The 24,945-nt window shown below is 41.8% G+C and overlaps 3 protein-coding genes across 3 annotated transcripts in view; 1 reads left to right on the plus strand and 2 right to left on the minus strand.

Moving 5' to 3' along the window:
* Window positions 1-585: 585 nt before the first annotated feature.
* Window positions 586-3,227, minus strand: LOC103175554 (suppressor of cytokine signaling 3). Its single transcript, XM_007888651.2, has 2 exons — window positions 2,812-3,227; window positions 586-1,605 (listed from the first exon to the last, which is right to left on the minus strand). The coding sequence occupies exon 2, from the start codon at window positions 1,494-1,496 to the stop codon at window positions 882-884; it is 615 nt and encodes a 204-aa protein (XP_007886842.1). The 5' UTR covers window positions 1,497-1,605; window positions 2,812-3,227; the 3' UTR covers window positions 586-881.
* Window positions 3,228-7,722: 4,495 nt separating this feature from the next.
* On the plus strand, window positions 7,723-16,486 carry LOC103175552 (CDP-diacylglycerol--glycerol-3-phosphate 3-phosphatidyltransferase, mitochondrial). Its single transcript, XM_042342298.1, has 9 exons — window positions 7,723-7,841; window positions 10,118-10,316; window positions 10,419-10,496; window positions 10,735-10,834; window positions 11,713-11,902; window positions 12,060-12,238; window positions 12,613-13,122; window positions 15,504-15,652; window positions 16,210-16,486. Exons 1-9 carry the CDS (start codon window positions 7,738-7,740, stop codon window positions 16,327-16,329), a joined length of 1,629 nt encoding a protein of 542 aa, XP_042198232.1. The 5' UTR covers window positions 7,723-7,737; the 3' UTR covers window positions 16,330-16,486.
* Window positions 16,487-17,030: 544 nt separating this feature from the next.
* The window catches only part of LOC103175553 (dynein axonemal heavy chain 17), a 47,635-nt gene continuing 39,720 nt past the window's right edge, over window positions 17,031-24,945 (minus strand). Inside the window, exons 66-80 of the mRNA XM_007888650.2 lie at window positions 24,687-24,851; window positions 24,357-24,497; window positions 23,888-24,058; window positions 23,479-23,601; window positions 22,929-23,122; window positions 22,645-22,793; window positions 22,180-22,307; window positions 21,529-21,756; window positions 20,789-20,980; window positions 20,112-20,291; window positions 19,566-19,748; window positions 18,950-19,132; window positions 18,633-18,776; window positions 17,829-18,054; window positions 17,031-17,362 (exon numbers count right to left, since the gene is read on the minus strand). Of these exons, the coding sequence (XP_007886841.2) occupies window positions 17,115-17,362; window positions 17,829-18,054; window positions 18,633-18,776; window positions 18,950-19,132; window positions 19,566-19,748; window positions 20,112-20,291; window positions 20,789-20,980; window positions 21,529-21,756; window positions 22,180-22,307; window positions 22,645-22,793; window positions 22,929-23,122; window positions 23,479-23,601; window positions 23,888-24,058; window positions 24,357-24,497; window positions 24,687-24,851 (2,655 nt within the window). The 3' untranslated portion in view covers window positions 17,031-17,114. The remainder of the gene's footprint in view (window positions 17,363-17,828; window positions 18,055-18,632; window positions 18,777-18,949; window positions 19,133-19,565; window positions 19,749-20,111; window positions 20,292-20,788; window positions 20,981-21,528; window positions 21,757-22,179; window positions 22,308-22,644; window positions 22,794-22,928; window positions 23,123-23,478; window positions 23,602-23,887; window positions 24,059-24,356; window positions 24,498-24,686; window positions 24,852-24,945) is intronic.

Consider the following 24,945-nt stretch of genomic DNA (forward strand, 5'->3'; position numbering starts at 1 on the left):
GCAGTCGGGATATTGACAGCATGATGATTTAAGTGGCAGCGACAAGTTACCACAGGGTTGAGTTACCAGGCGTTTACTGTACTTATATATATAGATATATTATAATAATAATCCTTGCATTTGATATAACGCCTTATCACGTCTTCCAGACGTCTCAAAAGTGCTTCACAGAATATACTATAAAGTGAATCGATCGTATATTTGTGGGCGAAATGCGGCAGCCAATTGGGTTCCTACTTTCTACTTGGTAAACAGAGGCGTGTGGAGTATGGAAACTTGCCCAACATTTCGCCCTGCCGGGAATCGAACCCAGGTCTTTCGCTTGCGAGGTGAATGCTCTAACCACTGAGTTACAGGATATATATACAGGATATTGGTCTCATTACTGATACATCCAAAGCAATGAGGGAACCAGGACTTGGTAATTCTGCTTGGGATTTCCCTGCCCTCTTTTTTTTTTGAGTTAAGATTTTTTGTTGCCGTTGACCCTTTCGCTATTTTCTTCCTCGGTTGAAATCACACGGCTACCACACTCGGTTCGTTGTACAGTATTTCACAGACAAAAGCATGCAGATCGGGTGAGAGTTTGTTTTTCATTAAAAATAGTGCATTTTATTATAAATTATCCACATTTTTTGTTTTTTTTTATAAATTAAAAAAAGTGTGCAAAATGTTACGGTAAGTCTTTTTGTCTCTCTCTTCCTCTCTTCAAGCTTTATTGTCCTTTCCCTTTCAGAAAATGGGGGTGGGCGGAGGGGATGGAAGAAAATCCAGCAAAGGTGGGGTGGGGAAGAGGAAGAGAGTGGAATTTGCTTGAGTTGGAATAAGTTGTAACCTTTGGCGTCATGGAGAAACGGGGGAAAAAAGAAACAGAAATAGTTTTATACTGGAGAGTCATACTCCTGTAGGAATTGTCTCACTGGCATAGGCAACCCGTCCACTTTGCCAGACATGTCCCCGGCCACGTTGACAGTCCTTCTGCACAGATGCTGTAGAGTGGAAACGCTGGAGGCCAAGGGTTTGGAGAGGATCAGAGGCACCTTTTCTCCCCCAGAGTAGATGAAATACCCTCGTTTCACATTGCCGGTGGCCGGCGACTTGGCAGACATGTAATGGTGCACCAGCTTCAGGACGCAGTCGAACTTGGGCACGGCCTGGGCGCTTTTAGAGTCCGTCTGGAGGAAGAAGGCGCAGTTCTCACACTGTATCCTTAGGTTTTTGGTCCCCGAATCGGTCTTGACGCTGAGCGTGAAGAAGTGCCGGTTGTCCGAGCTGTCCCTGATCAGGAAGGTCCCGGCCGGCTCCGGGCTGAGCAAGCGATTGGCCTCCGCACCGTTCATTGTACTCCAATAGAAACCGCTCTCCTTGAGCTTGCGCACTGTGTTGACGATCAGGTTGTACTCGTTTTTGGAGGCGAAGGTCTTGAGCCGATATAGTCTCTGGCCGGGAGAGTCGACAGGACGGTGCATCCCGCCAAACTTACTGTGTGTCACCATCGCAGGCGAGGGATTAGCAACTTGAAGCTCTCGGGCGAAGAGTTATTAGTTCCAAAGCCTTGGCTGGTGCATGCGAGGCGGATGGAGGTGGATTGTAGCTGCCGATTGCCTGTTTAAAAAGAAGACCAACGTAAGTCTAATACAACAACAATAATCATAATAATAATCCATAATAACTCAAGGCATTCCACTGGGTTTCCCAGCGCCTTGGGACATCCTCCCGACTTGAAGAAAGGCACTATACAACTGTGATTTGTTGTTGTTGTTGTTGTTTTGACTGATGGGGGTCAGGCAGTGCTGATTTTTTTTTTTGCTTTAACATTTCCCCCCCACCCCCACTACCAAAAAAAAAGTTGTTCTCCAGCCACCTGTTTTTGGCACTTTCACGAAACATATATATATATTATAATCCTAGTAATATTAACCCTTGCATTTCACATAGCGCCTTATTTGTGTACACAAAAGATTTACCCTCAAAGACACACACACACACACAATTACAACAGCGTCGCCTCTCTGTAGCCTTTATGACCCACAGGAGGGAAATTGTGTGACACTCACAAAGTCTCATCGTTCAAACTGAATGTCACTGCTTCAACATCAGCAAAAAAAAGCCACTGACCACACGCAATAGGGGAGGAACTGAGTGGGTCCATCCTCACAGGCACAATCCTCTCACTGTCCCAACAGTCACTCAGTCACTCACTCAGTCACTCTCACTCCACTCTGTCTGTCTCTCACACTCACTCACTCACTCTCTATCTATCTCACACACACACACTATTCTCACACACACTCACTCTCTATCTCACACACACACTATTCTCACACTCACTCACTCTCTATCTATCTCACACACACACACACTATTCTCACACCCACTCACTCTCTATCTATCTCACACACACACACACACTATTCTCACACACACTCACTCTCTATCTATCTCTCTCACACACACACACTATTTTCACACACTCACTCTCTATCTCTCTCTCACACACACACACACACTATTCTCACACACACTCACTCTCTATCTATATCTCACACACACACTATTCTCACACACACTCACTCTCTATCTATCTATCACACACACACACACACACTATTCTCACACACTCACTCCACTCTTTCTGTCTCACTCACTCACTCACACACACTCACTCTCATTCTCTCTCTCTCTCTCTCTCACACACACACACACACACTCTCACACACTCACACACACAGAGAGGCGTGAAATAACAAAAGGAGCGCAAAAAAAAAGCATATGCACCCACTCGGGTAAAAAAGGGGAGCAGATCGTTACCTTAATAACTAGGACTTCCTTTCTTTTTCTCTCTCTCTCTCTCTCTCTTCTCTCCTTTCTGCTGTCGCTGTTGCTTTGCTGGAGAGGACGAAGTGGTTGGGAAGAAGGTGACTGATGCCCAGATCCAACTGTCGGGAAACCAGTGTTGGAATCCACAGACAGAGAGACACAGACACACACACAGACACACACAGAGAGAGAGTCACTCCGGCTGTTTGGCTCCTGTTAAATCGATGCCACTTTTCAAACAAAATATATCTCGAGCAGTCGATGGGGTTCGGAGTGAGGGAGTGAGTGAGTGAGTGAGTGAGAGAGTGAGTGAGTGAGACGGTGTCTGGATCTTCCTTTCTCCACCCCCTTTCCTTTCTTTATTCTCTCTCTCTCTCTCTCTCTTTTTCTCTCTCTCTTTCTTTCTTTCTTTCTTTCTTTCTTTCTTTCTTTCTTTCTTTCTTTCTGGCAGTGCAATGCAGTGCAGTGCAGTGCTGATCAAACCTCTGCCTCTCTCTCTGATAAAACTTGTGCCAGATTTCTGTGCTGTGGCGGAGTTTTATACTGTGCGCCTCTAACTCCACCCTCTCTCTCTCTCCCTCCCCTCCCTCTCTCCCTCCCCTCCTTCCCTCCCTCCCTCCCTCCCTCCCTCTCTCCCTCCCCCTCCTGCGTTCCTGGAAGCGCACTCATTCTCGTAACCTTGATTCACTGAGAAGCTGCAGTGAACTATACAACTGGGCGAGTGGCCAGGAATTGGGAACTGCCCTTTTTAATCTCTTTATTTATATATATTTTTGCACATGATTTTATTTTTCTTTGGGTGGAGGTGGGAGGGAGTGGGGGGAGAGGGGAGAGGGGAGAGGGGCTGTGTGTTATTATTATTGTTCTTGTTGTTATTAATAAAGACAAAAGACCCCAAGTTTCTCACTTGGGGGCATTGGTTTTCTTTGCAACCCCACAACCCCCAACCCCCCCCCCACACACCTCTCTCTCTCTCTCTCTCTCTCTCTGGCTGGAGGTTTCTTTCCATGTGCTGAAGGATGGGTATTTTTTTTGTTGTTGATTTATGTACGTATTAATACCCAAGTTTTTGTGTCTCATTCCAGCCCCTGACGCCTTGGCTCTTTCTTATCTCTCTCTTCCACACACTCACTCACTCACTCATTCACCCACTCACTCACTCATTCATTCTCACGCTCATTCACTCAACTCATTCATTCTCACACTCACTCACTCACTCGCGTTCAAATGGTGATTTAGCTTCTCCACGATTCACAGAACACCTTTTTCTTTTGTCTTTCTCTCTTTCTCTCTCTCTCTCTCTCTCTCTGTCAGGCGTTTTCCTACCGATTTCTTCTTCCCCATTTTACCTTCAATTTACAATGCAATCCAACCATAAAAGGTGTGTGTGTGTGTGTGGGGGGGGGGGGGGGTTAAGTCATTTTCCAATAGCTTTATGAAACACCCCGTATTGCACCCCACCCCCTCCCCTCCTAACGATGCAAATTTCACCCCATAGTATTGTCCACCCCCATAAAATAAAATCAACAGCTTGATTTTCCCATCATCTCCCAGACCCTCATTGCTTTATATCCATAAGTGTATTTTTTTTGCTACTCAGAGAGAGAGAGAGAGAGATGGGGGTGGGGGGTGGGGTGGGGGGGGGGGATCTGCAGAGAGCAAGTGTGATGCCTAATACACTGAACACAGAGCCTGGAATAGGTGCTTCTTGAAACGGATCGATGTCCTAAAACGTGCATTTAAATCAATCCCTTGTCCATGGGTCTATTTTGGTGCTGTGTGTGTATTGGGGGGTTGGTGTGTGTCTGTGTCTGTGTGGAGGGGGGTGGGTGGTGGTGTGTGGTGGGGGAGGACGAGATTAGAATAAATATACAGTATAATCCTCTCTTGGCAGTTTCGATGAACTTCCAAGTAAAAAAAAAATTTTTCCCCTCTGTTATCATTGTAACAGACAGTGGCGCCATCCAACGTTCAAAACCAAACCCTCCAAAAACTCTATCAAAACCAACTCTTTTAAAACAGCCCGACATTGGAATCTTCTTTGTTTTTATCATTATTATTGCAATGATGTATTATTATTATTATTAATATGATGATGATGATGATTGCAAAGACCCCCCCCCCCCCCTACCCCCAGGTTGTTTGCAAACTATTTAGATAGGTGTTGGAATAACGCTCAGCATTGGGGGACAGTTGTTCTTAAGAGTTTTTTTGGGGGTTAATTAAAAAAAGGATTAGATTGATCGTTTAATTCACGCCATCTGAAAATCAGCTGCTGATAAAAATAAGCCTGAGCTCGAATTAACACACTGCAAGGAAGAAATGGTCAGCAATTGCATCTCTCTCTCTCTCTCTCTCTGTCTGTCTCTATCTCTCTCTCTTCCTTTTCTCACCAAAGGAGTTCCCTAAGGTAACAGCATCCTGTCAGAGGAAGAGTTTTTCTCTCTCTCTCTCTCGTTTCTCTCTTTAACCGCATATTAAAATTCGAGACGAAATGGGGTGTGTGTGTGTGTGTGTGTGTGTGTGTAAAAAAAAAGGGAAGGGAAATTCTGGTGTTGCCTTCACATCGCATCACTTTGGCGTTGTGAAAGAATCGCCCCAGTTTCCAGGAAGCAGCAATTTCAGAGGAGAGAGCAACTGGGAAAGAGATGTCTTATTGTCGAGATCACTTCGAGGGAACACAAAGAGTTTCCAAATCTCTTGAACTTTCGAAATCCACTGACAAATGCGCTTCTGGGAACACACACACACACACACACACACAAAAAAAATAAAGGGCAGCGACTAATAGGAATGGAATGATTCATTAAAGCTTTTGTGACATCTTGTGTGCAATAGAAGTGATTGCAGAGAAACTCTTCAGAACTTCTTGCGAAACTTCGTGAGACCACTCGCGGTGAGAGATCTTTAACCGATGGCTCGGAGTATTTTGCAACTGATTCCTTGCAAGGTGTACACCTCACCAGGCGAAAGGATGGGTGGGGGAGGAGGGGTTGGTGGGGGAGGGTGGGGGGGGAACTAATTCTGAGATTTTAGAGGCTGTCGCTTACGCAGTAAGTGGTGAAAACTCGCCTCGTGCACAGGGCGTGAAGCAACTCTTCCGAAACGCTGGGCAGATGTGGAAGTGGACATTCGAGATGCGAAGATGCTGACCAAAGGCGACGGTCGAAGAAATCCGATCAATAACTTGGTCACTCGATCCACCGCGGTTTGGGTGGACGGCGCTGTGCGCGTTTGGCTGCCCCGTTCCATCCACAAAATGCACAAGTCGCTTCACTTGACGGTGTGTTCTGTGAAGCGCTTTGAGACGTCTCGAAGACCTGATAAGGTGCTGTGTCAAATGCAAGGGTTATTACATTATTATTATTATTATTATAATAACCCTTGCAATTGGTAGAGCACGTTTTACATCGGGAGGGGGTTTCAATCACAATAATAATAAGGGCGTCTCAATTTGCTTTCCTGCAAAGTTTACGTTGGATTTCACGGCGAACAGATTTATCGTAAGGCACAAGGAAAGAGCTGCAATTTAGAGGGCTTGTTTTAACTTGTAATTATGGGTGTACTATACTAGTTTGCCAGGAGGGTAATTCCATGTTAGATATTTAAGGGTCACAATGAAATATGTTACACAGAGGAGTGTATATACTGTACAGAGTTGGTATTGGGCCAAATCATACAAAGAATATAACACTTTCAGCCGCCGCACACAGGCTGGGCTGCGTTGTTGGGAATCTTTGGATTATTTTCTTCACACAAAAACACAAGTCGCGTTATTTTCCTTTTCCAACTCGGTTGAGAGCCGGATGACAAGTCAGCGTCGTCATTTGAACTCGTTCCGACTGTTGCCAAAAACGCGATTGAAAACATCCGCGAGACCCTACAGATATTTGTAAAGATTCTGCCCCGTTTGCTTTTGTTACGAGTTGGCATTTGTTTTCTTCTTCTTCTTCTTCTTCTTCTTCTTCTTCTTCTTCTTCTTCTTCTTCTTCTTCTTCTTCTTCTTCTTCTTCGTCTTCTTCTTCTTCTGCATTTGCCCTTTGAAAGGTGGGGATAGAGAGGAGGTGGTGGCAGTCGGGTAGCGCCGAAAAATGTCACCGAGCAATCACACATCAAATCGGTCAACGTGAGGGAGCAAAAGCGACAGAGTCTTGTCGTGGCGAACTGCGTCGAGGCTTTTCACGGGGAGTTAGTCGACTCGGGTGTAAGGACTGTGTTTTTCCGGGAAGAACATAACGTCACGGTTCCCGACAACGCAGCCCAGCAAAGTGCGCGCGGCTGAAAGTGTCCTGTCGTACGGTTTGGGCCCAACACCAAATCTGTACAGTGTGCGTACGCTCCTGCGTAACACACTGCCGTCGCGTCAGCATCCGAAACAAACGTGTGAGACAGACTGAAGCCGCGCAGAGGCATTAATTAGGGTCTATATAATACATTAACATATGCAATTCATTAACGATAATGATAATAACCATTGCATTTGACACAGACGTCCCAAAGCGCTTCGCGGGGGGGTACACCGTACAGTGAATTGACGGTGTGTTGCGGGTTCGCTTGTAACGGGGGCGTCCTTCGTCCCTGCGGTCAGCGTAAACCCCGGGCGCTACACCCCCACCCCCCCACCCACTGCCCCCCCACCCACTGCCCCCCCACTCCCCCCGCGGCCGTTTAGGGGACGACGACGACGACATTACTGGGTGCGAATGGGTCGCCGTCTTCACCCACGAAAGACACAGTCACTACACCGTACCGCGGTGACGGGTCACTTTTAATGTTCAGGAAGGCGACTGTGCTAAACCCCGCCCCCCCCTGGCCACCGGCCCCGCCCCTTCACCTCGGCCCCGCCCCCCTCGCCGCCGACTCCACCCCTTCCCCTCGGCCCCGCCCCCCGGGCCCAGGGTGCACCGCGGCGGGCAAATGGCGGCCTCCCCGGCGCCGCGCTTCCTGTCCGGGGTCGGGAGGCTCCTGGCGGCGGGACTGACGGGGCTCAGAGCGGGACTGCGGCGGGGCCGGGAGCGGAGGTGAGCCCCGGGGGGCGGGGACTCCAACACACACAACCTGATGGGGGGATTGTGACCCCCTCTCCCCTCTCACTCCCCCTCCTCCTCCTCCACTCCCTCCACTCCTCCTCCTCCACTCTCTCCACTCCTCCTCCACTCCTCCTCCACTCCTCTCCCTCCTCCTCCACTCCCTCCCTCCTCCTCCACTCCTCTCCCTCCTCCACTCCTCTCCCTCCTCCTCCACTCCCCCTCCACTCCTCCTCCTCCACTCCCCCTCCTCCTCCACTCCTCTCCCTCCTCCTCCACTCCTCCTCCACTCCTCCTCCTCCACTCCCCCTCCTCCTCCACTCCTCTCCCTCCTCCTCCACTCCCCTCCACTCCTCCTCCTCCACTCCCCCTCCTCTTCCACTCTCTCCACTTCTCGTGGAGTCCTGTAGCTCAGTGGTTAGAGCACTCGCTTTGCAAGTGAGAGACCTGAGTTCAATTCCAGGCAGAGGGCGAAACCTTGGGCAAGTTTCCTTACTCCACACAGAGCCTAATAATAATCCCTTCCATTTTCAATCCACGACTGTTTGTGGGACATTGCTGTGCGCCATTGGCTGCCACGTTCGCCCACAAATATACAGTCAATTCACTTTACAGTCTATTCTGTGAAGCGCTTTGGGACGTCCTCCCGACTTCTCCTCCTCCTCTCCCTCCCTCCTCCTCCACTCCCCATCCTCCTCCTCCACTCCTCTCCCTCCACTCCTCTCCCTCCTCCACTCCTCTCCCTCCTCCACTCCTCCTCTCCCTCCACTCCACTCCTCCCCCCCACTGCCACTGCCACACAATGAAGCCTTTATTTACCGCAAAACCGAGCGCAGCGCTGACTGGAAATTATTATTATTATTATTATTTATAATCAGTGGCATTTCTGTGAAGGAGCCAATGTCAGAGAGGAGAGAGAGAGAGAGAGAGAGACACACACACAGAGAATGTCAGGCCATGACCCCCACCCCCACCCCCACCCCCACCCCAGCCAGGAGAGGAACTGAACCAACCCATCATCACAACAACTTGCATTTATTACAGTCCCCCCCCCCCCCCCCACCCCCTCACACAGGGGAGTGTCCCAGAGCGATCCCTTGACAGTGGCGGAGCAGGACACCGCGCTGCGGGGAGCACGGTGTCCGTAAGCAGCCACGGTCGAAGTTTGCTTTGGACGCTCTTTTAAGCGTGTGTCAATACGCCCACCCGGCCTGACCGCCCCCCACGGCCCCCCCAAAAAAAAGTCTAGGCTGGTGTTCCGGTGCAGCGCGTGGGGAAAGGCGCGTCCCTGGAGACCCCATCCTTCCCGTCAAGACGTTAAACCTAGTTGCCGTCCGTGCCCTGCTCAGCCGGACGTTAAAAGATTTTGCCCACGATACATACAGTCAATTCGCTTTACAATGTGTTAAGTGAAATGCTTTTGAGACGTCTCAGTTGTGATGAGGCGCTATAGCAAATATAAGGATTATTTAAAAGAAATATAATTTATATGGGGCTGTTTGCTGGGCTGCGACAGGCCCCCAAACGGCTTGAGAACCATTTATGTACTGTCCGTGATGTTGACTTAACTGTCAATGGACGACAATGCGGTTGTTCCAAGTCCCTTTTGTGGATTGTGAATTGTATTTCTTGTTTTTTTTTCCCACCTGCTTCAAGATTCCTGACTGCAAATGTCATACTCCCACCATTATGCTTTGTTGATGTTTGAGGAATGAAGCTTTCTCTGTAAGTGAAGACATTGAGGGCATTGGAACAATCCTAGCAATGTGCTTATTACAAGCGGATTGTACTGTACTGCCCACGACACTGAAGGAATGATTGGCAACCTCAGGGAGTTGCGGGTGACAGTATCCGTCTGTACCACACGGCAACAATAAGTTGGGTCTCGGTATCTGCCATGAGAGTGGTCCTACGAGTTAATTTCATAGGCTATTTAGAGAAATATATATTTAAATTGCTGATCGGTAATATTAAACCCTTTAATGTTACAATTTACATTCTCCTACCAAATGCGGTCACTACACTTTACAGGAAGTGTTGCAAAGCTCTTTGAGATATCCTTCCGACGTGAAAGTTGCTAGTAATCAAATTGTCATTGTTGATAATGATGATTGGGGTAGTTGGAAGTGATGCAAGTTTGTTTTAATTGAACAACATACCTTCATTCACTTAATTATTTCCATAATGTGGCAAATACAGTGCATTAAAAACTTCTGAACTGCAATACCTCGCTCATAAAACAATTTTTGTTTTAAAACTTATGTGTCTAGGTCGTCATACTTACTGTTGGCGCCGTTACTGAGTCAGGCCAAACCCCGGGTTGTGGGACAGAACTCTTCGCCTTCCACCTTCTCTGCAGGTGGCATTCAGAGGTTTCAGTGGATTGGGGATATCGTTCCTGTCTTCGGAATCTCCGGCAGTCAGGTGAAAATCCTGCATTCCCCCTCAGAATTTTATGAAACAATAAAGGTGAGGTTGAGGAGAAAAATCAAACTCTTTAAGTAAGTCTATAAGTAAGCAAGTGAGTAGGGTAAGTTTATCAATTGCTTAAAACTTTTTATTTTGAAAAAGGAACAAATCAAAGTGGCCAAGAAGAGAATAGTGATGGCTTCTTTGTACCTCGGAACAGGACCCCTGGAACAGGAGCTGGTGAGTAACAGGAGTGTAGAAATGAATGAAACTCCTAGATTGACTGTAGGTGTTTGCAAGTGACTTAAAGAAACGGGCAGTTCTGTGTGCTGCTGAGCCAGGCAGTCTATTACATCAGATTGTTTGCGCAGTGAGTGAAGTCAGAAAATGAATTGATAAGTTTTGCGAAACTACTGGGATTGGTCATCTTTCCATTCAAACTAACGCAGAGTGTGGCTTGCCTTCCTGGCTTTACTAGGTAGATTGCATCGAGGAAACGCTGGAAAGATCACGAGAGGCGGCATTGGCATCTGATCTCAGAGTTTCTATTCTGCTAGATTGCACAAGAGGGTCTAGAGGTGTGTAGGAGGTAACCTTTAAAAAACAAACCCTTTGAAAATGCCTTGTTCCTCATCAAATGAGTGTACTGTTACATTGAAAGGTTAGCAGTGAATGCGTGAATACTTACATTTATGTTATTTTGGTTCACGATTTAATGACATCTGCTTGTATTTAGTAAACGTTAAGCATACTTGTATCACTTACGTGGAACTTTACCACAATAGACCACTGAATATTGAGAATTTGGGGAAGAATGTGTGATTGTAGGATTACGTCAGTACTGTCAGTCATTGACGGCTGATCACATTTGCCCTGGATTTAACCACAAACAGCAGCCCATGATTCCAGCTTGGTCCTGTTATGGAAACTCCCAATTAAAAGTGCTCACGTCTGTTGGAAGTATAAGTAATAAATAATTGTAATAATCTGTGCATTTAATACAGCACCTATTAACATCAAAACCTTTCCAAGCATTTCACATGTAATTGGTGTCAACTGTAGTGACTGTGTGTTCATGGGCAAATACAGCTGCCAATTTGCACTCAAAAACAGCCATGATTTGAGTGACCAATTTGATCAATTTTGAGATAGTTGGCCAGAACATTGGAAGAAACTCCCTTTTTCGAATAGCGTCGCTGAATCTTGAATGTCCACCTGAACTGGCAGAGAGGACCTTGCCTTAATGTCTCAACAGAAGGGGGGCACTTCTGCCAGTGTAGGGAAGTGTGAGTTATGAGCTCAAGTCCTACAAGGGAACAGCGTTATTGAAAACATTGCCTTTATAATACCATCTGCAGTTTTGCACATATTTGTTTTGACTACTATTTGAATGATGTTTTTTACCCTAAAGTTTGCCCAGTCTTCCTTGTGTAATTGCCGTGCGCTACCCTTCCAGGGAAGAAGAACTCTCGGACTATGCTGATTCCATTGTTAAAGAGGTTTCCAAACCAAGTGCGTGTTTCGCTGTATCACACTCCGGATCTCAGAGGCCTCCTCAAACTCCTTCTTCCTGAGCGCTTCAACGAGACCATTGGATTGCAACACATCAAGGTCTACCTCTTTGACAACAATGTCATTATTAGTGGGTAAGTGTGAAAAGCTATAAGGCTCTTTGCGGTGTTTTAAATCAGAAACAGTTTTGAATTTATTTGTGGTACAGAATACCTGAGTAACCTTGTATAGCTGTGAGGATGCTGTCTTTATTGGCTTAAATAATTGATTTTTGTCTTAAAAACATCCTAGAGCAAACTTGAGCGATTCGTACTTTACAAATCGTCAGGACCGCTACGTTTTACTCAGTGACTGTCCGGAGATAGCAGATTTCTTCGATGACCTGGTCAATGCGGTCGGTGATGTCTCACTTCAGTTGCAGCAGGACGATACAGCTGAGGTGAAATCTGGAGATGTCCATCCATATATAGGTAGGACAGACACAATGTCTGTAAAGGCAGGGCTGGGCAAGTATCACTATTAATGGTAATTGCCAGTAGTTACTATCTTTATCTCCTGCATTGTAAGTTTCGTGGGCAGTGAAGATTTTGCAAACTATAGTTCCATTTGTTTTGCAGTAGTTGAAAAATGGTTTTCTGTGTTTTTAATTATCCCTCTCCCCCAGCAAACACATGTACATTGGGTTGTTCAAAGCTACATCTTTTGAACACTCTCTTGTGCATCTGCCAGCCTCAATTTCATAGCAACCACACTGCGTCTTTTTTTTTCAACCTTTTGATTTGAAATCTTGTCCGAGAACTGAATGCAGCTCCAGGAAGAACTTGCGTGTGAATTTATTTTTCAGGTGACAGAGCGGAATTCTGCACAGCAGCAAACAAGAGAATCATGGCAGTGGTTAACAACGCTCTAGAGAGGCAGCAGTACAGAGACAACGGTGATTCCGATGGAGTGTCAATATTTTTCAGCAGCTTTGACAGAGCTGCAAGTCACATAGATACCTGGATTTACCCCTTAATTCAAATGAAGCCTTTTGATATCAGATTAGATGAACAAGTGACTAAAGTTTTAATGACTGAAGCTGAGACAGATGCTCACATATACTTGACTTCAGGATATTTCAACCTTACTAAAGCCTATATGAATCTCGTTCTGGGTACCAATGCGAATTACCAGATACTGCTTGCTTCGCCTGAGGTGAATGGATTTTTTGGCGCTAAGGGTATAGCGGGAGCAATTCCTGCAGCTTACGTTTACATTGCCAGGCAGTTTTACGATAAGGTGTGCCAAAGTGGGCTGCAAGATAGAATTACTCTGCACGAATACTACAGGAACGGATGGACCTTCCATGCAAAAGGTAATAACACAGCTTAAAGCTTGGTGTGCAATCGATTTTAAAACCCTCCGCAACAAACATTCAATTTGTTTTTTTCTTCTCTTTTTTCTTCTTTGACATCTTGCACCTTCTGACTCGGAGTGCTACCAACTGATGTGTAGACATCAATGTGAGATCCTTAAAATGTTTCTGGCTGGGATCTCAGACAGATTTTTGATTTGTAGGATCTTGTTTGTATTCACCTTATTTAAAGGTTCATAATGATAACCACTTACTATGTTGTGGCAGCTTAATCTGGTTAATAGCTCTGACTTTATGCTGAACTATTTTTCTAGCCAGTACGCAGACTTTGTATGTATTTTGCCCCCATCAAAACCAGGCAAAAAGTGGGAAAGCAAGGCAGCAATGAGCAAGAAGATGACAGTGGAAAGTGAAAGAGTGAGAAAATCATTAAAGTTAGAAATTGTCTATTTAAATTGCTTTAAAGCAATGGAGACGATTAATTCAAAAGGACAGAGGTAAGGTCTGAAGATTGATGAAAGGGAGTGCAAAAGCAAAGTAAGACTGCTGTTTAAGAAGAAAATATAAGCCAAAGTAAACTGAGGAATGTTTTGTATTTCTTAGAATTAGTAAAAGATGGTGGATAATTGAACCTTGATCTTGAACCTAAAATCATGATCTAAAACCTGCTTCTTTAAAATTGGCTGAAAAATGGGGAAGCCTAAACCTGTCACCTAACTATGGTTAAAAAATGTTTTGACAAGGAAGTTACATTTAACAAATTTGCATAACTGAGTGTGTTCAAAGCTGGGAAGTGGGCGAAACCTGCAATTTAGGAGGCAGAGGGATGATTTAATTGAAGTGTTTAGAGTTATGAAGGGGTGGGACACAGTGAGCCCTCCACCCCACTCCAGCTATGGGTCCATCAACCAAAAGAAGTTGTGATCTTAAAATTAGGGTAATTTTATTCAATGAGAAGAATGTCTAGAATCTGGAACTCATGGCCTCAGAAAGCCAGTGGTGAAAGTTTTAGAAAGATGGATAGATACTTGGGAAGTAAAAATATAAAGAGATATCACAGTAAAATTAAATTAGGGGAGGATTGTAATATGCGGGTCATGGAATGGTTTGTGGTGTAGTAGGCTTGATGGCCAACTGGCTTTCTCCTGTTCCTAATTTCCTTGAACGTGTTTCTTTTAAAACGTGTGGAAGTTATGTTGCAGTTGGTTTGACGACTCTTTTACATATAAGCAAAAGGAGCTGTAACTAGAGTAATCTGTATAGAGTTAGTATCTTCCATCTCTTGGAATTATTGAAGAACATCATGGATTTTACAGCTTGTGAGTTACAATCTTCCTGTAATGGATTTCTATATTTGTATTTCATATTTCATCCATTTCCTAGCACAATTGTGCTGTGTATAATATCTTAAATGGGATTGCAAAAGCAACCCAGACCAATACTTTAGGATACTGTAGAACTAGGGGTCAGTCTTAAAATTAAGGGACAGCCCTTTTGAACAGAAGAAACTTCTTCACTCAGAGGGTAGTGAATTTATGGAATTCTCTACCCCAGAAGCCTGTAGATGCTCAGTTCTTGAACACATTCAAGACTGAGATTGATAGATTCTAAATGATAGAGAGATTAAGGGATATGAGGATAAGGAGGGCAGATGGAGTTAGGCTACAAGATCAGCCATAATCTTACTGAATGGCAGGGCAGGCTCGAGGGGCCGAATGACCTACTCCTGCTCCTAATTCCTGTGTTCCTATGATGCAGCAAGACAGTACAACAAGAGGACATAGGTTTAGAGTTGCAAAAGGCAATTTTTGGATAGATACCAGGAATTTTTTCTTTATTGAAAGGGTAATCAACAACTGGAATAGGTTGCCAGGAAAGATGGTTTGAGGCTAGAACACTGGTCTCATTTAAAAAGCAGCTTGATGCTATGAATGGGGAGGATGGTAAGTAGGGTGGGTGTTCTGGAAGGCTGAGATTGGTTGGACTGAAAAGCCTTCTTCATCCAAACCAATCTTGTGATCTTGTTAGAAATATCTGCCTAGGGCTGTTACAGCGCGATATCAAGTGGTTGCTATCTGGTACTGCAATATAACTAAATAAGAGTAGGGATTTGAGCGCCACATGGTGTGAAAAAATGGTTACAACACCTCTCTTATTAGAAGTGGAATTTCTTCAGATTTAGCTCCATTTGGAACAGTATTATGAGTCCTGTAGCACCTTATTTATACATCTGCCAATATTCTTATTTCTAGAAATAATGCAAGGGCTGGGAAATATTTTTATGGGGAGCGACTGAAATGGATATTGTATATAATGTCACCTATGTATATGGATATCCGCAAGATGGGGCTGTTTTACATTGTTATATATTCTTCCTGCAGGTCTATGGTATCACCTGTCACAAAGCAAGTGGCCTTGCCTAACGCTGATCGGCTCTCCTAACTTTGGATACAGATCTGTGCACAGGGACCTGGAGGCTCAGCTGGCAATTGTCACAGAAAACCAAGAGTTACAGCAGCAACTACAGCAGGTCAGTGAGATATGCTGCGATTCTCTTTACAGCAAAACAACTTCCATTTGATAATATTCACAGGCCATTACAATTATCAATTTTTTCGACATTTCATTAACTGAAATAAGATTTTTAAAAATTGTTAGAATTGTAACAGTAATGGCTTGTCAGCAAATCTCAGGCTGCTCTGTTAAAGAGGAAATTTGATAAAATGAATAGAAAGTATTCCTATTGAACTAGACGATAGAGGGCCTAAATCTAAGTTCATTACCAAAATAACTAAGAGAGAGGTGGAGATTTTTTTACATCATGGGACTTTAAGACATGAAATATCCTACCAAAATAGTGGTTGAAAAGAATCCATATTAGTTTTTAAAAGGAAATTAGATAAATGTTTCAAAATGAAAAATGCAAACAATTTTGGGAAAAGAGGAGAGTGAGACAACATGGAAAGCTCTCTCAAGGTGGCACAGGCCTCTTTTGCTGTATGATTGATTCTATTACACTTTCACTGTTATGTAAAAAGTTGTAAGAATGAGGGGGATGACACATGAAAATGTTTTCTCATCTTATAGGAACAAGAACATCTGTACGGACTGTCAAATGAGATTTTGGCTACTACATTTGATAAGCCAAACAGATATGTGAAACTCTGGGTGAAACTTGTAACACCGTTTATAAATAACTTTTTCTAGGAGTCGAAGAACCTGGAAATGTTACCTTTTATGGGATTAAGATAAAGATGATCTTCTGACTCATTCATTTATCCAAGTATTATGACCACCAGGGGGAGTGGAGCTGGCCGTTGATGTTTGTAAAGGGAGGCCTTGTGGCTTTCTGAATTCATGAGTTTTGAGACCCTTAATTATTTCTGAAACAGATCTTTTGAACAAATGGAGCATAGTTTAAAGAAATTCAGAAGTTTTTGCAGTTTAGGAAGTTTAGGAAGCAAGACCAGCTGATATTGAGGAAGATAAAAATGCATCAGATAAATTGAGTTTTTTTTATACTGGGAAGGAAGTTAATTAGATTAGGATCATGTGTTGGTAGACATTTTAAAGAGACTTTCATCGGTGATGACAATTTGAAGTTTTTTTTAATGTATATTTGGAGAGTGCTGCAAAAAGAAGAATTAAGAAAACCAGCGTGAGAATAGACCGGTCACTCTAAAGTCTTCAAATTATCTCTGCCTTTACTTGTTGGTTACGCAACACAAAATTCTGTGCGTTTAGATAAAACGTTCAAAAGTTTCTTGCTCAATTTTGCTGAATTTAAATTGATATACTTCAACTGTGGATGAAAGCAAGTATGTACTTTAATCAGATAGCTGTGAATGTTCAGCAAGTACATATGTAACATATTTCTGCTAATAAATGTTAAATGAAAAAAAATCATGTTTTCTTAAATATTTGGGAGAACTTGTGTCCAAGTGTTTTTTTGAGCCAACACCTTGTGATTCTGTGTAAGACATATTTGCAGTTTAAACCTGTAGTAAGATTGCAACACCTGCAAGGACCCACTTAGCTGATTTCTCCTTTGTTTTCATGTTGAACGTCCAGACAAAAGTTGGTCCTCTGATGCGGGTTTTATACACTGGGCATTCATAAATGTTTTTGGTTTCCTGACGATCAACTGGAATAGCTTTGATAAAAGTAACTGGCATCGATGGGGTGAGCTCCTTCAGTTGTGCTTCAGCAATGGCTCCGCTTGCCTTGTCCCAGCGTGCACCTTTAAACAAACAGTGTTACTTATCTGTTCACTGAGAAAGCCTTTTTCACATTCCCTATGCATATACTTTAGGAGGAAAATTAAGTATGAGAAAAATTAAATGTCTTCATGTTAAATTGACTCTTAGAACTTGTTTGATTTGCTTTAATAAAATGAAAAGGGGTTGCCTTGCAAAGAAATGCATGGTGGGGTAAACCTTTGAAATAATTTCCTCATTAATGGATACCTTTGAGGAGATAGCTAAAGGATTAGATAAACAAAACTTGTATTTGATAATATGTGAAATAGAGATTAGAGTAAGATATTTAACTGGATGGAATATTGGATTACGAAAAAGGAAACCAAAAGTGGTGATAAATGGAAAAGGATATGGGTGTTGTGGACATAACAGTGCAAGAGCTGAATAGTTCAGTCCTGAGGAAAGGGAGTTTCTTTCAACCAGTTGCCATCTAGATAAACCTCTTACCTTCCATAAATAGCCCATGGATATAGGCACCTTCTCTGGGAGGACTGGTCATATCTTCCTTGACTTTCTTAGTAACTTCCACAGCTAGACACATTTTGTCCAGTGGCCATTCATTTTTTCTGGCCATAGACTGCATTATAGCAGTGAGGAAAGACTGCGGGTTAAAAAAGCCAGCGAGCCACACTGCATTCGGCAGAGCAAAGTCAGCAGTCCATGTTTCCAGCTCCTAGAAATGAACCCCAGCAAGTGAAAAAGTTACAATATATCATAACATGCATTCCAGAAGCCTTTTCTGTTTTATACTGTATCACAGATTGAACTGAACAGTTTGCAAGTGCTATAGGGCCAAAGTCAATACAAGTCTTGTCCTTCAGGTGAGATATCAAACCAAAGTTCTATTTGCCTATTCAGGTGGATGTTAAGGATCCCATGGCACTATTCAAAAAGAGAAGTTTCTCCTGGTGTCCTGACCAACAAATCTCTCAAGCAAAATTGGTCACTCATTCCACGGTTGTTCATAGGTGCTGTGTTTCGGCCATAAAATATACAGTCAATCCACTTTACAGTGTATCCTGTGAAGCAGTTTGATGTCTCAACGATGATAACATTATTATCATATATCAAATGCAAGTATTATTATTAATAGTTTCTCTTTGCAAGCACTGATCTAAACCCAGAGGCTGTTTATTAATTATTATCATTTTATTAATACTACTAAGCATTTCATTTGAGTTTCTGACTATATATTTAGGTTCCAAGTGTATTTATCCAAAAAGGTAAATAATCAAATAACTTATGGCTCACCCTGATACGAAGGATGAGATCAGCAAACCATGTAGCTAAGCCAAAAAGTGATGGGTAGGCCAGTTGTGTCCATGTATCTGGGACGGAGTCGAGAAATAAAGAATTTGAAAGCTCTTCCATATCAGCTGTAATAGTCAGTTCTCCCTGAAAGACAGTGCAGTGTTACGACAGTTACTGCTGTGAATTCTATGTAGAATACAAAATAATTTTTTTTTCAAAGGAACAAATTACCTAAGAAATTATAGGTGCAAAATTTCTAGACATCACAAAATATGGGTATTTTACTTTTGACAATTAATTCTTAAATATAACCACACCTTCAATCCCAGATCCAGTTCCTTCAAAGACCGTTTAATCTCCGTTGTCAGAATATTCATTCTTTCACATTCCTGGAAAGCCACCACAATGTAAGGAGTCCTTTCTTCCACTTTAGCCATAGTTTCATGCATATTGAAAGCATCTGGTAGTTTCTCAACAATTTCATCCAAGATTGCCTTAAGCTGAAGACCAAAATTAGAGCATTTTAAGTTCTGTTTATATCCAACAACCTTACAAGATTTGTTATCCCTGAAAAATTACAAGATTCAATCCTCATAAAAGATGTGGCGAGGTTACAATTGGAATATTGTTGCTGCTTTGTCCATCCTATACTGAATTCTGACTGTGGTGTTCCGGATGAGCTACTGTTAGGAAGGCTAGTGAGGAGACATTTTGAGAAATCTAGAGATAACAAAGCCATAAATGAGGGTGAGGTAGGGATGGAAGCAAGTAGCCAGATATGTGGTTTGAAAGAGAGTTAACAGTTTAACAATACGGTTTGTGAGCAGCCGGTGAAGTTGATGTCTAGTTTCTAAGTAAACATATTATTGGCTCAAGTCATGATACGTGAGGTTGATGTTTAATCTGATGTGTTCTATGATATAAAGAGTATACCTTTTCCTCCTTAGTCAATCCAGCTGCACCTTCAGCGCTGGTCTCCTTCGGTTGCAACTCAAGCACTGTGCGAAACAACTTTTCAGACATGACTGTAAGGAATCCAATCTCAGCATTGGGGTGCAGGCCATACAGATATGGGCTCTCAGGAGGCAGCATTTCATCAACATAATTATGATAACCCTACCAGGAAGCAATCAGATTAGATTAATCTTTACACAGGCCTACATTAGTAAATTGCTAAATTGACAGAGCAGAATTGAGTTTTTCCATCTCCAACAATTACTTGATTTTAAAACCAAAAATTAACTTTTTACTGAATTTTACTCAGGCCTAACCCACTCAGTTGGTAAAATGATCATTTTTTGGCATGACCACTTAGCAGATCAAGCTTGGAAAATTAATATTCAACAAAACAATGCAATTAGTGCCAGTGATTCTATTAGCATACTTTTAAAAATTTGAACAATGATTTGACTAAATGAAGCCTGTTTTCTAACCAAACATTCTGAATGAACTGAAAAATTGAGTAGACTGAAAACTTACATTGTAATCAGAATTAGGTGGGATAGGAAAGCCCGGTGCCAGGTAAAGCTCACCATCCAACATTTCAGGCCTGATATATTCCTCTAGATAAGTCCGACAGAGTTTACGATCCCAGTCATCAGTGATGTGACCGCCATACATGATCTCACCAAAGAGATAGCGTAAGTCATCCCAGGGAACCTAACAATTTAAATAAAAAGTGAGCACAAATTTGTAACCAACCTAGGAAAGCACAGTACAACTCTTTTCTGAATGAGAACAGGCTAGTCAACTTAGTCCCTCATTGATCAATGATGCAAACAGCTACCATCTCCCTCTTTTAACACCATTTGTTAGATACGTATACCAAGGTAATAAAACAAACATTCTCTGAAAATTAAATCTAATACTGGGTTAAGACTGAATTTTTAAGATTATTTAGAAATTCTGCAACATCTTAAATTTTAACACAATGAAGGGTAAAACAATTCCAGGCCTTAAGTACTTATAACGAGAAAAGTGTCAATTCCCAGCGCTGTGATGTCACCTGTCAATGGCTTACCACAAAATTTCACCCAAAAATATTTGAATAAAAATGATTAAACACTGCTGTATTGCAGGTATTGTTTTAAAACTTTTGCTTTATGCAAAAAATTGAACCAACAAGAATTGCCATATTAATTCAGTGCCAGCTGTACCTTAGGGTTTGCTTCCAAGTAGTTGAACAGTACATTGACAGAGATGGTAAGATCTCCATTGTTAAATGGGTATGATCTATTCCATCCTTGAGCTCCAAATTTGCGCCTCTCAGCAACCACAGCGTGAAAGTAACAAAGAGCAAAAAGGACACACTTAAATTCTGATTCTTTCGTGCACATCTCCATTGTATCCTGAAATAATAAATAGCGAGCTTTTAAGGAACTCAACCATGAATAAAAATATTTAGATTATACAGTACAACAAAGCTAGATTAATTGCAAATATCAATAAATCTGCATTAATCAGTACGTTTAAAATGTATTGGTAAAAAACAATGAATAAATGTATGGCGGAGGTAATTCACCAAAGATTTACCTGTATTCAATGAATATAGATAAGGATAAGTAAAAATTACATTTGACCCTATTAGAAATCTGATTGTGGTGTTAGTATTGTATTAGATCTGTTAATATTTTACTTAAGACATTTAACAACTACTATTTCAACTACTGATGGATCGAAACAGAAGGTTAAAAAATGTCCATTAGAATAAACCCTTGCCCTAACAACAACAAATGACATTTGTATACGCCTCTCACATCGGGAGGACGTCGCAAGGCACTGGACAGTCAGGGATATGGACCCGAGCTGAGGGTTGGGATCAGGAGGGGTGGAGGGCAGTGAGTGTAGGGTGAATAGCCCTAAATACAAGTTAAAAGTAATCAGCTTTTATTTATACCTGAGTAAACAAATCCAGAGCTTTGTGCAGGTTGGCATGCATACCCGTTGGGGGCTCGTTGGTGATTTTAATGGAATTTTCCAGTAGTCCCTGGGGAATAATATGGGCTTCTGGACATCCTGCCGGCTCAGCAGTCATGAAAACACGATAACTGTCATTACTTCCTGTGCTGTAAAATTCCACTTGTTTATCCAAAGTATTTAGCCATCTAGCAACGAGATGAATGTTCTGCAAAAGATGAAACAGTTACACAAACCACTGCTAAACTATTCAGTAAATAAGAACATATACTTTTAGCATCCTTTGTCAACTGTATGGCAACGATCTAATGAAAATGTAATATTGCCAGACAGAATTTGATTCTAAACTTGTGTTTGGGCTAACTTTTGATTAAAGTAGTGATGAAAAAACATTAGTCCTATGATCTTAGGAATAAATTTAAGTCAAAAAAGGAAATATTTTAAGAATCGTGCATCTTTACCATTACGCTAGGTAAACTCCACCTTCCTTCCTGGTCAGGAAAATAGTGGGTTTTATGCCTAGGAAAACTGTGAGATGCTCCTGCTGCCATCAAGAAGTAAGAAATGTTTCCAATGTGTGTTTGCTCAGTGACGATTTTATAGGTCAGGAAAATATTCAATGTTTAAATACCTGCAGAATGACCCAGTGTCCTTCATCTGCTGCTACTTCTAAAGCGTTTTCTGCCACTATTTCTTGTCCCTGCCCCAGTGAGACATTATGAAATTTGCCGTTGTCAAGTGTAAAGCCCAGTTTCTTCCCTATCAGAATGTGGAGATAGAAATAGCAAAATGAAAGATTCTTGCATGGAGAAAGTGCATGTAACAACACAGTGATCCATTGATCACTGGGTTTGGGATGTCAAAGGTAAAGGTTAGTCTCCTATCATAAGAATGTGAAAGAACAAAAAAACAAATGCTGGATATTTGATACTAAAACGGAAAATGCTGAAAGTATAAGGTAAAACATCAGCATCGAAATGAGAAAAATGAGAAGGCTGGTTCCTTTGATTAAATAAAAGATCAATAAAGCCCTTCAACAACACACAAATAGTTAAAATGATCTGCTAGCATATGTCATTCTGTCTAAAACACCTACCCAGGGCTTCTACATCCTTCAATGGATCAACTCCCGGTGAAAGAATAAAGAAGATTGGAATTGAAGGACTGGCTTCTTCGTATGATTTTGCAAATTCAATACTACGGCCCTCCACATACTTAGCTCCCAGCTTCTCCTCTACAAAATGGCTGTAAAATTTCAAGCAAGAGTTTTACAAACTTTAAAAATATAGAGAATAGACGTATGTGAATTTTTTTTAGATAATATATAAAACAATATAGTACATGTGTAATTCCACTACATTCCAAGAGGGATAATAGTACCTGACAGCATAAGTCATTCTATCTGGCCTCATGCAACGCATCATGCACAGTTTCTCCATTGCTCCTTTATTTTTCCATTCTTGTGGAAATTTCTCCTTCTCTGGAGCTTCTGACTCAACTATCTTTTTCCAGCGGTTGGCTGATCCTTCAATGTCACTGTCCAGGTTCTTAAATTCATTCATTTCTGATAGAAACTTTGATAGACAATTCTTAGAATTAAACATTCCATTCCAACCAAACAATAAATATTTACATTCTGTACATAAAAGATCATATTTTATCAACACTGTTGCTTACTAACTGACTCTGGGTTTGAAATTCCGTTACATAAATATTGCAGGAGTAAAGAGATCTGGACAATGCTGGCAAATTTTTAGTTACACCAAGACCTTGTAATAATACGGTGTATTATTTCAGCAGATTAACTATTATTTTAGCATTCTAAACTCTTTATATATTTATTATATACACACACATATATAAAATAGGCATTGTGTTTAGTAATTTATGAATCTATTGCTACATAAAACGTGTCATTTTGCATACTCACCAGGATTCCACCCCATCCTTGATTTGAAAGAAAGTCAACAGGACTTATGAATCCAACTTTATATGGGAATCGTAGTAGAAAATCTAGCTCCATAAAGTTCACTTCCTTTTTCATAATTGAAACCTAGGAAAAAATCACTCATTAGCAATAGTTTCTGACGTGTATCTCATTGTTCAGTTCGGTTTGCCAAATTAGACTGGGACACGTACAAAGCATTGTAATCCATGATTAATTGGAGGTACCTTTTGAGGTTAATTTTGTTCTTAAAATATTAATGAAATACCAAACATGTAACACAAAATACATAAGAAACATTTTCTCACTGCTTTGATTAAGTATTTAAAAAGTCTAAATATTTGATTACATCTCAGCCAGCTGCTCCTCCCCAGAGATTGTAATGTGTATTTACCTGGAAAGCCACTTGAGCTGTGAAGATAAGTTTATGACTTTCAAATAGACCTCTGGTGACATATATAAATACTGAAAAGGTGATTTCATCTGTGAGGTTCACCACCCGCTGATTTACTTCATCTGCTGGCACTGATCGTTGGATGGCTTTCTCAAATACTACATGAAAAGCCTATATTAAATAAGAAGTGGTTGCATCATTTTTCTGTTAACCAGCACAACAAATAAAATTGAGTATTTTTTAAATACTTTTGAATTATCTCAAATTTCTTGAAACTTAAAAAAACTGCTCATATTTGCTATTGTTAGCAAATGGCAATCTAAATACTTCCAGGTGGTGTCATGGTGGATCAACTCAATTTATACTGCATGTCCGATGGTGAGCAATTACAGCAATCACCGCAAAACATCAGTATAATGCAATATTGGAATGTTTATGGAAAGCTTGTTGTTTTGGGCTTAATATTTACCTTGAGAGAGAACTGGTAAATGGGGTTGATCTTGTTGAGATCATTCATAATGAAGTAGAGTAAGGATGCTCTCATTGCAGTAGACCTGTAGTTTTCTCTTGCCACGTTTATCTTAATCTCGGTTATCTTAGCTTCAGCTACCTGCAACATCGTGAAAATACGTGTTGATATGTCACAATGGAGAAACCTGAAAATTTACTAGGTTACCCAATACTATAATGAAAGTTTCCTTTTACTGGAGATCGTGTTTTCACATACTGAGAAATGGTTTATATGAGAACATTACATCATCTATTTGCCACAAGGTACATACAAAAGTATCTAGTTTACCTTGTGTTCTATTTCAGTGGCGGTTTGTTTGGTTGTTTCCAAATTCTCTACTAGAGCTGTATCACCAAGGAAGTTTCCAGAAGCTTCCGATAGTCGAGCTAGAAGAGAGTCTTCCAACTGTTTAAGAAGAATCTTGAACTCATTCTGTTGTTTTGTAAGTTGTGCCTGAAAATACAAATAAACTGGTTTTGATATCCAAACATTTGCTTTACATTAAAAAGCCAAATGCCTACTTTAGCAGTGTGTTCCTTGATCTCTG

The sequence above is a fragment of the Callorhinchus milii genome, unplaced genomic scaffold, assembly GCF_018977255.1.
Source record: "Callorhinchus milii isolate IMCB2004 unplaced genomic scaffold, IMCB_Cmil_1.0 Scaffold20, whole genome shotgun sequence".
In the NCBI taxonomy this organism is placed as follows: domain Eukaryota; kingdom Metazoa; phylum Chordata; class Chondrichthyes; order Chimaeriformes; family Callorhinchidae; genus Callorhinchus; species Callorhinchus milii.

Bases quoted from the DNA above. Each gene is read 5' to 3' on its own strand.
- LOC103175554 (XM_007888651.2), bottom strand. From the start codon at position 1,496: ATGGTGACACACAGTAAGTTTGGCGGGATGCACCGTCCTGTCGACTCT.
- LOC103175552 (XM_042342298.1), top strand. From the start codon at position 7,738: ATGGCGGCCTCCCCGGCGCCGCGCTTCCTGTCCGGGGTCGGGAGGCTC. The intron at 10,497-10,734 runs GTGAGTAACAGG...TGGCTTTACTAG, and splicing joins GACCCCTGGAACAGGAGCTG to GTAGATTGCATCGAGGAAAC. The intron at 11,903-12,059 runs GTAAGTGTGAAA...AAAACATCCTAG, and splicing joins AACAATGTCATTATTAGTGG to AGCAAACTTGAGCGATTCGT.